We start from the raw sequence: 15,580 nt of genomic DNA, 5'->3' as shown, positions 1-15,580 counted from the left end.
CTAAGGGTAGAAAAGATGAAGCTGTCTATTACAAAACACAGCGAAGCTCTCACACTTCTGCATGAGTTGGCTACAAAAATGTGTCTGTTTTCCAGGACAGATGTGTAAGGTAAACAAAGAAGATGCACACCTGTTCCTGGCACAGAGAGATTCTAGTGTAATTAGTTTTTTGCTTTGGGGATGTTCTGATTTGTAGGACAAGGTATCTGACAATGTGGGATTGGCAATGAAAATATTGGCCTCTTTTACTAGATCATGAGTCTGAAAAATGAACAATAGAGCTGTCATACAAACAAAATCCCCATGGAAATGGGACGGTTGTAAAACAAAGTTCACAGGTATAATTTCAGGCACAAACACCATATATGTATTTTTACCAAAGAGTGAAATTAAAAGATTTAAAAGAGCACATGAGTTAGTAAAGTTTAACAGCGAACCCAATATGGAGACGTACTTCAAACCTACCAGTCTAATAATACCACTGTTGTGGCTATAAATGGGTGTGTACAGCCCTACGGAAGATGCTTATGTTTTGGCTGATTCTTCTACAACTTCTGTAGGGAAGATGGGCTCTGGGGGCGCAAGCAGGTCATGAGCCACAGCAGCCTTTTCAGCTTTCTCATTAAAGTAAAAAAAAGTGTATTCTTCACTGGAACCTATTAAAAAAAAAAAAAGGCAACAGTAAAACTTACTGCGTAATCTAGTGATGCCAGTTTTGATGTTATTTATTACATGATATAAAGGAGGTCGTCTTTAGAACTGTCCAGAGGTGTCACATCACCATCAGAGAGGATTCCAGAACCATTTAAAACTGGCCTGTCTTTGCTTATACATCAATTGTTTATACAATGGTTCTGTTCAATTTGCATTGTACTCAAATTCAGCATTCTGGAACATTTGATGTACAGTGGACACTGAGCAGAGACTTAGCAGAAAAGGATAAAAGGAAGAAGATGAACTAGAGGAAAGGCCAGTACTGTACATGAATGCAAACCTTTGCCAGCTAACTAGTCCAAGGTACAGTGTGGCAGATCTGGGCTATTCCAGTCAGGTCCATGCAAGTAATGGCGGTATTTTAATGGCTGAGTTTTTGCCAAGATTTCCTACTCAAAAGTAGAAGTGGAGAAATTTGTTTTTCCAGGTTTTGGTTCCCTTAACATTTATTCAATATTGCCAGTGCCAGAAAAATTCTCATTAATCCATTAATTCATTCCAGAATACTGAGAGAGCTGTACTATCACCAGAGAGCGGATGGGTTCTGGTCACTGGCGTCTTCTCTAATGCCCCGAAGTATCTGTTTCCCTCATGGTGAAGTCTGGCTAGAAATGTGATAGGTCATTAAAGGAACCTAAGGCCTCCACAAGTCAAGAGGACATAAAAAAATCAGACAATATGTGGAATAATACAATTTTACCTATTTGAAAAAAGTAAGCATTTGTATTACATACTAAACAACACACACAAACTTTCCAGTGCCCTTACATGACTCAGAAATGGTCTCCCAATTATATCTTTATGTTCTATGAATCTTAGGGTGTGTTTCAAGATTCCTAGTGTGTTAATAAACATAATAAGTTTATAATCACAATTTCTACTGGCCTCTTTAAATGGCTCTGCATACTGTGTATGTCCTTTGACCACAATCAGTCATATGAAAAATAATGCATCTTTGGAGTGTTTCTAGTTACCCAGTATCCACAGTGCTTCTAACCATGGGAACTGACGAAGGTTTGATTTCATAAATGAATGGTTCGTTTCTCTTGGGACCTTAGCCTTTCGAAGGCAAAACATTAAAATTAGCATGCTGCCTACCTGTTTTAAGTAAAACAAGTTATTTCTAAGAACCATCAGGAAAACATGTCCCTTTAACTTTTATGGGCTGTGCAGAGAAACCTTAAGTATAATTTGGACCATAACAAAAGGTAGGCTTGGAGAGTCCAATCAATTAATTCTATTGAAAAGCATCATGCAGCCTATTCAGCAAGGAGAAGGGCGACAGTTTTAAACATTCAGGTAAATAGATAATCCATTAAGACAACAATACACATTGTGGCAAGTGCCATCCTAGTTTTGTCAGCACTTATTTATGGTCTTTGGATTCCCCTGCCCTCCTGCTGAGGGATTTCTATTCCCCCTCTTCCAATCTTTGTTCTCTTATTCATGGCTAAGTGAAAACAAAACAAGAAAACAGCGCATACCCAGTGTTCCATTCTGGACAAGTTCTTCCTCTATAGTAAGGAGGCGGTTGTATTTAGTCACCCGTTCACCACGAGAAAGACCCCCCAACTTGATAAACCGGACACTGAGTCCAACGGCCTGGAGGGGGGAAAACAACTTAATTTGAGTGGAGGAGTTGTTTTGCTAAACTACAAACAATTCTTTACGGAAAAAGGAAACTTCATGGTATGCTCTTATAACTTAGTTTTTCACCTCTATGTAGGTAACGTGTCCTGCTCACAGCGAAGGGTGTAGAAAGGCAAACAGATGGTGTGCCTGACTAACCATCAGGCGCTTTACGAGTCACATAAACATCCTGATTTTATCTGAGCATTCCGGCCTTTCCCACTTCCTTTTAGGAGGGAAGATTGTAAGCTCATGCCCAAGTCACTTGAGGGTGCTTACCGTTTTCTCTGTACTTCAATTTTTCTTCTTTTTAAAAGTTCAAAGATTAGCTCTTTGCAAATGGTAGCTGTCTGGGAGGAAACAAGTCTATCTCATAAAAGATAACATGACTTTCTCCATCAAAGACTGCATTTCTCTGAAATACCAGTTCGTGACAAAAACAGTGTTTTGGCGATTCTGCAATTGACCAGCATTCAGCACTTACCAAATCGACAAGACTGTCATCAGATGACTCTCCTTCTGTACTTCCAAAGACAACGATGTGCTCCTTACCTATAAGAGGAATTCCTTTAAGTTTTATGTGGTGTAGAAATAGCACATATGTGAGCCTCTGGGATCAAAATTTAAAATTTGCCAGAGATTCAAAACTTTCCTTTGAAGAGTCAAACAATTATTTGACCACCTAAAAATTCTACCACAAATATTTACATTTTCATTGCCATGGTTTTATCTGTTTAACTCTCTTTCTAGTAGCTTAGATGCTATAAATACTAACTGAATACCGTTTCATCAAATTTAAGATAAATTATTTGTAAGATACACTATTATTTTATTACCGCTTTAAAAAGGGAAAATGTCAAAAAGATTGACATTTCTAAGGCCAGACCTATAAGACACTATTCAATTTTTTTGTTCAGCGTAAAAGAAAAATTCATCTTTGAGTTAATGAAGTATGGTAAGTACAAGGGCAATATAGTAGAGTTGGTACGCCTAATGGTTTTCCCACTTCGTCGTGCAGAATTTTATTCAAAAGGATGTGTCATTCTGAATGTTTATGTAGAAGAGCAGTGTTGGTTTGAGGATCTCAAAACCCCTTGAAATTTGCCAAAGTCTACGAGGAATGCAAGCCAGAGTTTTTCCTTTAGTGACAGAGTTTGCGTTTTAGAGGTAGGAGCTATAGCAGCACTCTGAAGTGGATGAAAGAATGACTGCTGAGTGGTCGGTCCAAGGGGAAAGGCCAGGACTGGGCTTCCCATCTACCCCGCACAGGCCAGCCCTGCCTGGGCATCTCATATCTCACATAAATACTCATGGTACTTATGTTTCAGGCATGCGCACGTGTGCTCAAGACGCCCATGAACTCATGGGAATTTGCAGTGTAGTGGGTGATGGCAGCCATGAAATGATCGTACAAGTCATTGTCGTCGGTCCTACAAAGAAAATATAGGATGCTATGAGGAGGTTCAGAGCAGAAGCAGTTAGGAGTGGGGGAAGTCAGGAGGCATGGACACCTGAAGATGTTTCATTTAAGCCGAGATCCAAAGGATGAGGAGCTAAGTAAACAGCACAGAGCAAAGCATTCTTGGCCAGAGGAACAGCATGCTCAAAGCCCGAGAAGTAGTAAAGTGTTTGAAACTTGAGGAAAAGGAGTCCATGTGGGCAAGCAGGATCACTGTAGCATTGTGGGAAAGTTGCCTAGCCTCTCCAAGCCTCTTTTTCTTATTAGTAAAATTGAAGTGAAAATGTTCATAGAGTTGCCATAAGGATCAAATCCAATTCTAAAATACCTAACCTGTTGGTACTAAATAAAGCTGCTCTCTTCTGGCATCCCTGACCCACCAGCATTGGAGCCCTGATTTTGCCCTGTCATTCCTTCATCCCCAGTGCTGGAATACTGTTCTTGAATCCCAGCTTCATCCTAAAGCCCTCCTTCCTGGTGCTTCCCTGATGCTTCAATGCCTTGCCAACCCACTTGGCAGCTTCCTAGTGCTGCCCGTTAATAGTGAACCTACCCCCTGCCCCAGGTCTCTGTATGGACAGAAAACTGCTTCTTCTGATTGAAGGTCCTTGTGGCCTGTTTTCTCAACTACCAAAGTAGACCCATTCCCTGCAGTGGGTGACCCAGATTCTGATCCCTCCTAGACTTACCCAAGTCAATGCAAATTAAAATGACCCACTTGTATCTGGGTATATTACAATTGGCTAAGTTTATTTTCAGTCGAATAATTACTACATCCTTAGTAGGTACTTGGGCTGTGCCTATGAGGAAGAGTGAGCTGTGGTCCCTATTAAGATGCTGAGGAGACGAATCTAGAGCATAAAGTGATAGTAAATAATAGGAGGGAATTTACAATACTTTGGCAATGTGATGCAGGCTAAACCTACTCTGTACCTGCTGTTCTTTGGCTGTGCTTGATGCCTTGCCTGTGTGAATGACAAGCTGTTTTCCTTAGCTTGAAAACTGCATTGTGTCTGGAAACCTGGCCAAGGCAAATGGGTACCCAGGTGTTCCACAGTTTATGATTCAGAGCTTGAGAACCGTTCTTTAGCAGTAAGGACTGGGGTATCCCTCTGGATTTCTCTAAATTTAAAGTTTGTCTGTAGCCCAAGCTCAGAGACTAAAGCAAATTAATAAATGTGCTGAAGGCTGTGCCCTTTCAGAAGAAATCAGGCCTTGGTCCTCCTGTTAGAGGCAGAAATGTGAAGCTGACAGGGTAGGGGCCTTGGCTACACCTTTGTGGTAGCCCGCAGTAAAGGGATGGCCTTGTGGACTAGGGCTGTTACTGGACCATTGTGAAGTGAAACAGTAAGCTATATTTTTGGTTTCCAGCACTAAATCTCACAAATGTTTGGATTTTCTTGTCTTCCAAGATTTATTCCATACTTTTTATTAACTTTGATATACTGCAAATTTTTGGCTTTTTGTATAACCAAGTCATTATGTTGCTCCGTGGCTTGGATGTCCTCCCAAATTCACTGAGACTTGATCCCCACCGTGACCCTTGCTGCTGGGAGGGTGGGAAATCCTATTATGGTAATTGAAAGGTGGGGCCTTGAAAAGGTGATTGGATTGTAGGACCGTGCCACAGTAGACGGATTAATTCATTTGATGGTTTAATGGCGGTTGTGGGCATGGTTCTGATTGCTTTAAAAGGAGGGTTCGTGAGAAGCGCTCTCTCTCTCCTTCCACCATCCACCATGTGATACCCTGTGTTGCTGTGTAGTCACCACCAGGAAAAGGCCCTCGCCAGATGTATTTCCTGGACTTTGGACTTCCCAGCCTCCAAAACTGTAAGCAATAAATATTGTTTCTTTACAAATTATCCAGTTTCAGGTATTTCTGTTACAGGCAACAGAAACAGACTAACGCAGAGTGTTTCCGATCTGTACTTTTACTCACTGTTGATAAGATTGGTTATTTCCACCAAGTCAGACATCGTAGTTTGATTTGTATGTTTTATAATCAGCCCACTGGATTTGGGGATGCTGATGTCTCCATGCTCAAGAAGTTTAGAAATGCTTTTGGATGCACTTCCTGCAATTATGTAACACTTAGAGCCAAGAGCATTGTAAATGCTGTCCCACTGTTCAGAGTCCTGAGTAAATATTTAAGAATTGATCATTATAATGTATTAAACATGATCAGAAAACAAGAATCATATAGCACATAATCAAAGTCATAGACTTTTCCTGAGATACATAAAATAGTTTTATATCTGCACCTGAATGATCCCTGAACCACAGCCACACAAATTAACAAGCTTCATGGAACAGAAACTTAAAATGATAAAATTTGAGCTTAAAGATCTTGTGAATAAGATGCTATTCCTCATATTGACTGTGGACTTCTTCAAACCTAGGCTATTCCCAACCACTGTATTATCCATCATGCTACTAAAGACTGGCTGGTTAGAAGATTTTTCTGTTATTTCTAATAAACAAAACTGAAAAGAGCCTGCAAGAGCTCTACACCCTCTTTCTCAACACCCTTATTTTTATTGGTGAGACCACCATAAGAAAAAAATGCTTATTAAAAAAAAATATATGTATGTATATGTAGATTTATACATACACACAAAGTCATCCCAGCCATTGTACCAGATTTCAACCTATCCCATTAGAACAAACCATGCAGGTGCATCCTATCTCATTAAAAAAGCTGTGGTCAGAGCCTCGGGACTGTCATCACAAAGCTGGGCTGGCAAGGTTAGAGAACTGAGCTCAGTGGGTATGTAGCACAGGCTGTGAAAGGGAAGATGGACTTGAGAGATCCTGGGACTACAAATGAGATCCCGCATTTATATTGTCCCCAAATCTAAGTAGTTTAGTCATCTCAGAGAGGATATCTGTCCATTTATCTGTTCAATATATGTAATGGTCCTCAATTTCATACAATTAAGAATTTAAATTTTGGACTTTTTTTAAGTGTGGTACATAAACAGCCTGGGGTCAGATGCATTCATTAGTTTGAATAGATCACAAAACCTCAGTATCTCAAACCTTTTAAAAATAGGGCTTTGCTACTTTTATGCATGTTGTAACTGGATTTGTGTTTAAAAAAAAAGAATTGGGCCGACAGAAGTCCTGTTTCCCTGAGCACATGAAAATGATATGTGATTAACCTATTGAAGCGCCAGCTAGCACAGCGGGGTCCACTTCCATCAGTTAAGTTGCTTGTAAATATACAGGTACTCCTGAAGCGCTTGCAAATAGCTTGTTCGTGCTGTAGACAGGCACACTCCTTAGTAATTGTGTTTCTGCTATTCATTTGCTTAGTAAGTGCCTTTTCTCATAAATGCCGAAATAAAGCAACTCAGCCTCAGCCCAAATTGCAACACATTTCGAATGACAGGGATCCAAAAGAATGAGATTTTATTCTGTGTTTTGTTATAAAATATGAAAGGTGAGTTCTGCTTACCTCCTTCCTGAAAGGATCGATTAAGGCAATAATTGAAGGGTACTTGTTGATCAGATCCACATACAGGTCAACCATCTCGGCTCCATTTTTATACGTGCCCATCATCACTTCATACTTTCCTTTACTCTGGTATGTGTAAGAAAATATTAAGGGGTTGTTGGAGCCCAGAAAGCAACACCCCAAAGTGAAGGCCTCAGAAGCAGCTTCAAAAGTAAAGTTTTCCTCTGACCTTCTCCTGCCCTCCTATCTCTCAGCCTCATTCTCTCCTGAGGCACACAATAGACACTAGAATCCTCTTCCCCAAGGCGGGTCACAGACGTGCTCTATTCTTCCCCCTTGCCTTTCTGTCTTGGAGCTGGCCATGAAGAAATTCTCACACCTACCTTGTCTGATAGTAGCTCATAGGACCCCCATTCTAGAAAAGGTCCTGCCCCATACCCTGGAGGAATAAGAGAGGCCAGGAAGAATCCGGACAGGCCTTGCTGGGTTTCCCTACGCAGTCTATTAGCGTTAGATCATACTTTCCTTGTCCGATCACATTTCTACATGGCTGTGCCTGCTTCATACAATCTAAGCATTAAAAATGGACAGATTTCCCTATATCTTTGTGTCTTCATTCTGAAGCCACGTAAAATTATGATATAATAAAATTTGTTATGCCTTTTCTCCATATTAATCTGTGTTTACCAGGTGATTTTTTAGAGAACCTTTAGGAGGCTGAAGGGGATGTCTTCCCTTGGCCCTTACCCGGTAAACATGAATTCTTCAAATATTAAAGATGTGATTAAAATCTTTTTCATTAATTTCATATTGTAAACAGCTTCTTTTCAGGCTACATGCGCCTGAGAAATCTATGCATTTGACTTTAAATATCTGTTAAATATTAACCTAGGGAAATCAAGGCACCGTTCCTCTTGATGCCCCATAGAGCTCTTCCCACAGACTTCAGAAGAAGCCTTCTGCACAAAAAAACAACGGGTACAGAGTAGGAGGGGAATAATTTCTTAGGTTTATGACATGGTGCCAGGTACCTGGCTGCCTGGGCAGATGGACAACGACATAAATTCATAAAACAGCACACAGAATAGCAACACGAACCTGCCCACTCACTAGAACCCACCATCTTTGAACTCGCAGTAAACAACAGCTTGTTTCCTCTACTGTAAATATTCTAAAATCTGGAAGCAGAGGTGGTCTTTGAGATACCAACAACCAATATGAAATGTAATGTGACTTATTTGAAAGCATTTCTTTCTCAGGTAGCAGGTAATTTCTAATAGTAATAATATTGTCCTGAAAGTAGAATTCTGGAGCAATCCCATTCATATGAGGTCTGGAAAGCCCCCAAGTCATTAAGTGTAGAAGTAAACAGGGCTGAAGGATCTAGTGTAGTCTTTCTGCAAAACAAAGCACCCTTACTTTCAAGTTTCTGTTCAGGGATGGCACCTGGGATATTTAGGTGGTGAGAGGGAGGTGGAATGGAACAGAGTGCCTGTTTGGTTTGCTAATGCCTTCCCGCTGCTGCTGATAATAGAATGGATTCCACTGGAATTAAGCAGCTTCCTAAGAAGTCCATAATTACAGGGATTTTATACTTTTTTCACATTAAAAAGCAGCAAGAACTTTTAGCTTCTATAATGCAAAGCTTAATTCCTATCTTGTCGGTGAGGAAATGCTAATGACTTTAAACTAACATTATTGTAAGAATTATCTGATATCAAGCTAATACATTTTACTGAATACAAGCAATAAATACCCCTCTCGCCAGCACTACCAGTCAGTATATTCATAGTTCTTGGTATACGTTGCTGATGAAAACATGCTATTATTTTTCTTAATGGTATGCCTAGGAACCATTCATTATATGAAGAATAGGAAATTACTTTAAACATTCCTTTATGTCCTTAGTTTCTTTAGAAAAGTAAAAGAACTTTTAAAAATCGGCCAAAACTTAGTGTCTTAATGTTCAAAATTTTCTTTGTAGTTAGAATCACAGTTAAAGCAGAATCCTATTTGGTCATGTCCCCTGAATTTGAAATTAATTACCAATTTGACATTAATTATCATAAATGTATGTCAATATGCTGGACATTTTATAAAACTTAGACTTAGCATGTGTATTTGAAAATGAGAAGTATGTGTCTCTGTTTAAGACAGAAAGCTTCTGATAGCTCCCCTAACATACCAGTTTCCCAATTTTAAAGGTAAATTGTTGTTGTATTACCCTGAGGAAGTAAGGACTGGAACATTTTTTAATCAAACTGTTTTCCATTCTCTTTCTTTTTTAAATCTCTCTCTCGAGGTGGTGTGGTCCTCACATGTATTTTCATCACTGTGGCTCTGTCCTCCTGACTCAAGCTGTGGATAATACTGTGATGTGTTTAGTTGGATAAAACATATTCTTCATAAACTTCAACAACTTGGAAGTAGTTTTACATTTAAAAAGTGAGTCAGCATAAACTCTAAGAAGCACATGTGTAGAAGGGCCTATCAAGTCATAGTTACAACTGATCCCTTTCATGTCATGCTCAACAGCTTCAGCATTTACCAACCAAATGATTGTACTCAACAAAACATACTAATTTGTTAAATTATTTTTTCAGTAGTTTTAATGATTGCAAGTAACCCATTTTATTCGTTCTTGTTATAGAATTTCTGTATATAATTGTATTTCCTGCTTTTAATTTTTAAAATTATATGGTTATGTTATTCTCCAGTCATTAGCTAATTTGGCTTTCTTACCTCCATTTATAATTTGATCACTTACATAGTATTAATAAAAAAAACAATAGGATCTGTTTGGAGAATATTCAGATAAGCTCTTCTTTTGAGTTCTAACTTAAAAATCATGGACCTCAATAAGAAGTGAATGTTCTGAAGAAGAAACTTACATAGTCCATCAATTCATGTCCAGCACAGTTGATGGCTAGATGCAGATTGGTTCCTAGTTCTAGCCCCAAGTTCGCACAGACTCCCTGTATTAGAAGCAGTGGCTGCTCTATGGTGTCACAGTTAATGGTTAAACAGCCAAGATGGGACATCTTGCCAGTGATCTGTTGCTGCAAGATCAAAAGAAAATGATGCATGTCAAACCAGCACATTAAGGTTCTTGGAGCTTCCTGTGACAGGCATAGTTCATAACCAGACACAGCTCTCTAAAAACCAGGACCTTTGATTCTCAATTAATCCTATTTCTAGGTCCCAGTCAAATGACCTTGGGCATATGATTCCCCTGCAATATATGGGAGTAATTTTCTTACTCCCGAGGTTTCTAAGTTTGCCCTGGGTGCACATTTTTCTCTCTTTAGTATGCTTATGTTATCTCTCGATGGGGTCTGCCATTGTACGTGGGGCTAGTCTGAGCCACAGCTCTAGGCTATCTCTGTAAATGTCCTTCCTGCTTGTCTCTAACTCTGCCAGTCCTCTTCCTCCAAACCTGCTCATTCCTATGTTCTGTTTTCCTCTAGACAAACATAACCGTTAAAACTTAAAAATGTTACCCTCCATCAGGAAAAGTTTTCTTTTTAAAAAGAATAGAAGACTTTGACTAAAAGGGTGCAGTAATAAGGATGAATATTAATGGAAGAAGATTTGGGAACACAAATGACACCAGGGGAAGGCAGGCATACGCCTCTATTACAAGGTCAACCTTGATGTGTCCTCACCATAAAATGCTACTATGCAATTATAAGTGGAAGCAATATCAGTGGTTCTGACGGCTTCAGGTGTGTGTGTATGTGTGTGCATTTACCACACTCATGAGCAAACATGAACCCAGGCATAACTAAATATTCCATTTTTACTGGTGATAGGAATTAATTATAAGAATCATCCAACATTTTTAATGTCAATGACAGGAACCTTTTATTCAGCAAAGGACTAGTTGGAGAAATGTTTGTCTATCAATTAAGTTTCATTGTAGAGTCTTCTAAACTATGGAAGAAGCATTTATTTGGTACTTACTAAATGCCAGGAACTGTTCAAAGCACGTTACAAAAAGTAAATCCATTTACTCCTTACATCAGTCCCATGAAGCAGGTCCCATCATTACCTCCATTTTAGAGAGTTAAGTAAGTTGGAACAGATTTTAATCCAGGCAGTGTAGCTCCAGAGTCTATGCCCCTAGCCCTGGTATAGCTGCCTCTCTAGAATCTATAGTCTAAAATATTTCTAACAGGAAAAGAAAACGTAGTAGTAAAGCTGGCCATGGAAGAGCTGATGACACCCTGCTAGAATGCAGGGACAGCACTGAGAATCGGCCACTTGCTTGCCATTGCCTCTTCCCTGCAAGGCCTAACATTAGTGTGCTCTGCTCGCTCCACACAACTGCCAGCTACTTCACTTCCTGCTATATTTATTCACACACTTTTTTCTCTCTCCCCATCTTGAGGAGAAACTTAATTTTTTATCTGCATCAAGTCTTCTCTTTACTAGCAAGCACCTCCTCTTTTGACTTCAGCAGACTCTGAAGTCCCTGACACCAGGGCAGGGCTAGGACAGCTGCCTTACAGAGCAAATCTTGCAGGTGTGAGCAGCCTTCTCCCATCTGCATCGTCTCTGGGCTTCCCACTGGCTATTCTGCTCATATTGTTGAAAGAGTAGGCATAGAACAGGGGTAGCTATCAGAGCACCCACAATCACCAAAGTGATTGACTGATCAAGTTCAGCTGATCTCCCAAGGCTTTCAAGGCCAGCGTGGCCAGTTTTCCCAAAGACTATTAGTCTGACTCTCCTGGCAGAATCTGTGTTCTCGCAATGGTTCATCTGAAATGGTGCTTCAGTGCCTTTTGGGGACCAGATGAAGGAACAGCCATCTTTCTGTGCTTTTTTTCTTTCTCTTTTTGGTAGTAGTAAAATAAAAATCTAAAACATCCTATATGCCTTTCAGCTAGTTATCAGAGAGATTCAACTTCCCAAACACTTCACCTACAGGGTCAAATGTAATCCTTTTACCCATAAATATTTCTCTGAGGCCTCTGACGTTCCAGCTGGCCTGAAAACTGCTGGCAGTGATGGCCAGGTATCCTGCTGCCAGAAAGATGGGGGCAGAATGATATTCCAGCCCAGGGGGTTGCCCGAGTTAGTGTTCTTGGAGCAATATCACCATATAATTTCTATTTGCCTTAACTCTGGTCTTGGAGCAAAATGACTACAGGAAAGAAAAGGGGCAGGGAATATATAAATAGCGTCGTACAGAAGTGTGGTAAACAAATACATATACTTACCTGTCCTCTTTTGCTTCCATTTTGCCCTTTTTTCATCTCTGCTTTTGGAGGAGGGGGCTGTGGGATTGAAGATAAAAACATTACTTGGGATTTTCAGATGTATCCGTGGCAGTGAGCGGATCTTCAGGTCTCTGGTCTGTCCACCACCCTGCGGTCTGGCCAGCCACACTGTGAATCACACACACACACACAGGGACGATCCCAGCCACTCCCTACTTTTATAAGCCCCAAACAATTTCTCAAATTCAGACATATGTTCCCTTTAGTTTGTCCTTATCTTCTGCACCCAGTCACATATATAGGGTGTGTATATCCAGACTCGTGCATTTCTACCCATATCATTAAAATATTATTCACACATCATGTCATGAACACCTGCAGTGTGCAGGCACTCTTTTTTACAGGAAACAAAGTCTCCTCCTTGCTCCTAAGGAATAACATCATGTGGGATTTGCTTTTATAGGCCCAACATAATGATTTGAATATTATCAGGGTATTAACACTTTCTCCTGCAGGGTGGATTTGACTTTTGGAAATAACCAAAGGTTATTAAAGGTGCTGAATCTAGTGGGTATAATGTCATTTGAACTTAAAAGCAAAGATAATTCCCAAAGAGACATTCCACACATTTGGAGTATTTAACACATACTGCAGCAAGGATTTACTCTTTTAAGGGGTGCATTTTAATACCCAACATTTACAGGCTCTATAAGCTGGGGCACATTTGTCAAGGCTTGGTATGGTTCACACTCAAGTATCTGCAAGCGCACTTATCCTGCTTCTTTTCACTGTGGAGGCGTCTCAATGTTCTATGTCCTGCATACTAAAGAAATGAACAGCTGGGACAGGTGCGAGACAAAAGAGACACGCACGGCACAGCTTCGGGGAGCTTGCGGTCCAGTGAGGCAGGCAGGTGACAGGCAGCTTACAGCAAGGAGACGACATGAGCCCCAAGTGCAGAGCAAGGGACTTCTCTGTGTGTGAGAGTTGGGGAAGGGGAGTCTGAAAAAGCTGATACTTGGATGGAGTGTAGGATTGACATAAAAGGGATGCATGGGTTGCTGGACCTTATGGGTAAAGAGGGTGCACATGTGAAGGCCCAGAGTCAAGAGAGCACGGCTTTCCTAAAGAAGCCCACATGGCACAGGGGCCTTTGGACAGACTGGTGAACATGGGGCTGGAGGGAGGCAGGGCCGGAGGAGCAGATGCCAGTAGAGCCATTCTAAGGGTTTAGGACTTGAATAGAGGACAAAGAGGAGTCAGGTGACATGATGAGGTGAAGATCTGCATGATTACTGGTACCAACTCAGAATGGCAAATGCTAAAGAATATTCTTGGCTTGCACTATTATTGAATTTCTCATGTATTTTTTATGCCTTCCCAATCAAATTTTTAAGCTGCTGGTGGGCAGGAACTATCTCCTATTGCACCTCACATAGGCTCTACAATAGCAAAAAATAACAGGAAAAACAACCCATGATATCTTCCTCTCTAACTTAGTAAGAATAAGCTGTTTAATAATGGTAAAGAGTCAAAATCTCCAGCCTTTTTATCATATGAGATGCCATGTGTTCTAGAATGGCTCTTCCCAGTCTAGGTGAGTTTTAAAATGGCTAAAAAATGCAAACAAACATACAATCTTTCATTAGTAAGAATTAGTCAACTCAGGAGTTCCTAGAGAAAGTCAGTTATCTTAAAACAAGTCAGGCATGAAGTAACTTGCTTATCTATGCCATCGCCAAATGATGTCACCAGGAACAATCATTTTATCACTAAAACAAAGCAAGATGATTGCAATAAACCCTGGTTCCACTCTTAGCATCTACCGTTTTGCAAATGAAAACCATGTCTTTAGCTAAGGCTATCTATAGACATCCTTTGGATTGGCTCCTACATGAGAAAATGTACCATTTCTTCAGCAGTTTTTTCCCCCTCAAAATGGATTTAAAATTAAGATTTAATAGAAGGACTGGTTAATATTGGGAATGATTTGTTATCAGTGTAATCCGTAGAGAACACTAACATTTATGGAGCAAATGTATTTCACAGGGCCTATTTTCTGGGGCCCCTTGGCTTCAGGTTTAGCCTAACCTTTTAAAATTACATATAGAAATGTTAACCTTGCAAAAGACAGGAAACTTCCTTCAGGCTAGGGTCTCTAAGATGTGGCTTAGCAAGGTTGCTGGCTCAAGGACAGACAAGTTACTGACTGATATGTAAAGATACTGGGAAATTGCTGTGGGGAAAAACAGTGTTTACTAAGATCAAGCTTTTGTTGGTGGATCGACTTAACCTTTTGCAAATTACATTATGGAATGTCACTTTGCTTGTCTTACTGAATGTTACCAGCCTCTACTGTTAAACTATAATTGGCCATAACCCCACCTATGTTCTTTTTCTGTAACTTCCTGGTCTGGAGAATAAATGTGAGGTGAGAACCCCAGTTCATGGTTAATTTCCCAAAGGAAGGAATGCCTTGCTCTTGAGGGTTCTGGGAAATTAACCCCTTTGGGGTCTCTCACTGCTTGGAAGAGATGGGCTTTGAATAATCCTTTTGCGGCTCTGTCACCCAAGGGACGAGAGGTGACAAATCAACGGGAAGCAAAGCAACAGTAATCAGTGTGACAAAGTAAACATCTTTCTATGTTCAATTAATATTCTAGAAATAGGAACCATTTCTTGGAGCCCAGTAAGTCAGTATTCTTCCCATACGTGACTTCCAGTCCTTCCAAGGTAGGCATTTTTTATTGTACACATGAGAGAACCAATACATTGGCAGGGTATATAAGATGCTCTGATATCTGAACTTCCTTTAAATGCTCCATTGCTTTTTTTCCAAACAAGAGTGAGCCTAGTGAGAGCTTTACTGAGGATCCCACTGCAGCTTTGAAACTTGGAACACCACGTGAAAAGTCCACAGGAATATGATCCCTGCTTCACGGTATTCATATAAATGCCAGATGAATTTGAGATAGAAATACATTTTGAAACTATAAAAATGTTACAAGAAAATATTTTATGACTTGGGGGCAATTTAGCCTATGATTCCTGGGTTTGAATCCCAGCTCTATCACCTACTTCTGTGGGAAATTGG

General features: G+C 40.2%; 1 protein-coding gene across 1 annotated transcript in view; it reads right to left on the bottom strand.

The window, feature by feature from the left end:
- Positions 1-525: 525 nt before the first annotated feature.
- The window catches only part of ENO4 (enolase 4), a 29,676-nt gene continuing 14,621 nt past the window's right edge, over positions 526-15,580 (bottom strand). The window contains exons 8-14 of the mRNA XM_063102801.1: positions 12,487-12,543; positions 10,153-10,320; positions 7,262-7,387; positions 5,744-5,939; positions 2,828-2,895; positions 2,199-2,316; positions 526-656 (exon numbers count right to left, since the gene is read on the bottom strand). Of these exons, the coding sequence (XP_062958871.1) occupies positions 526-656; positions 2,199-2,316; positions 2,828-2,895; positions 5,744-5,939; positions 7,262-7,387; positions 10,153-10,320; positions 12,487-12,543 (864 nt within the window). The remainder of the gene's footprint in view (positions 657-2,198; positions 2,317-2,827; positions 2,896-5,743; positions 5,940-7,261; positions 7,388-10,152; positions 10,321-12,486; positions 12,544-15,580) is intronic.

Source organism: Cynocephalus volans, chromosome 7 (genome assembly GCF_027409185.1).
Source record: "Cynocephalus volans isolate mCynVol1 chromosome 7, mCynVol1.pri, whole genome shotgun sequence".
Classification (NCBI taxonomy): Eukaryota; Metazoa; Chordata; class Mammalia; order Dermoptera; family Cynocephalidae; genus Cynocephalus; species Cynocephalus volans.
Note: the sequence above shows the minus strand (reverse complement) of the source record. Positions and strands in the feature narration are given on the sequence as shown.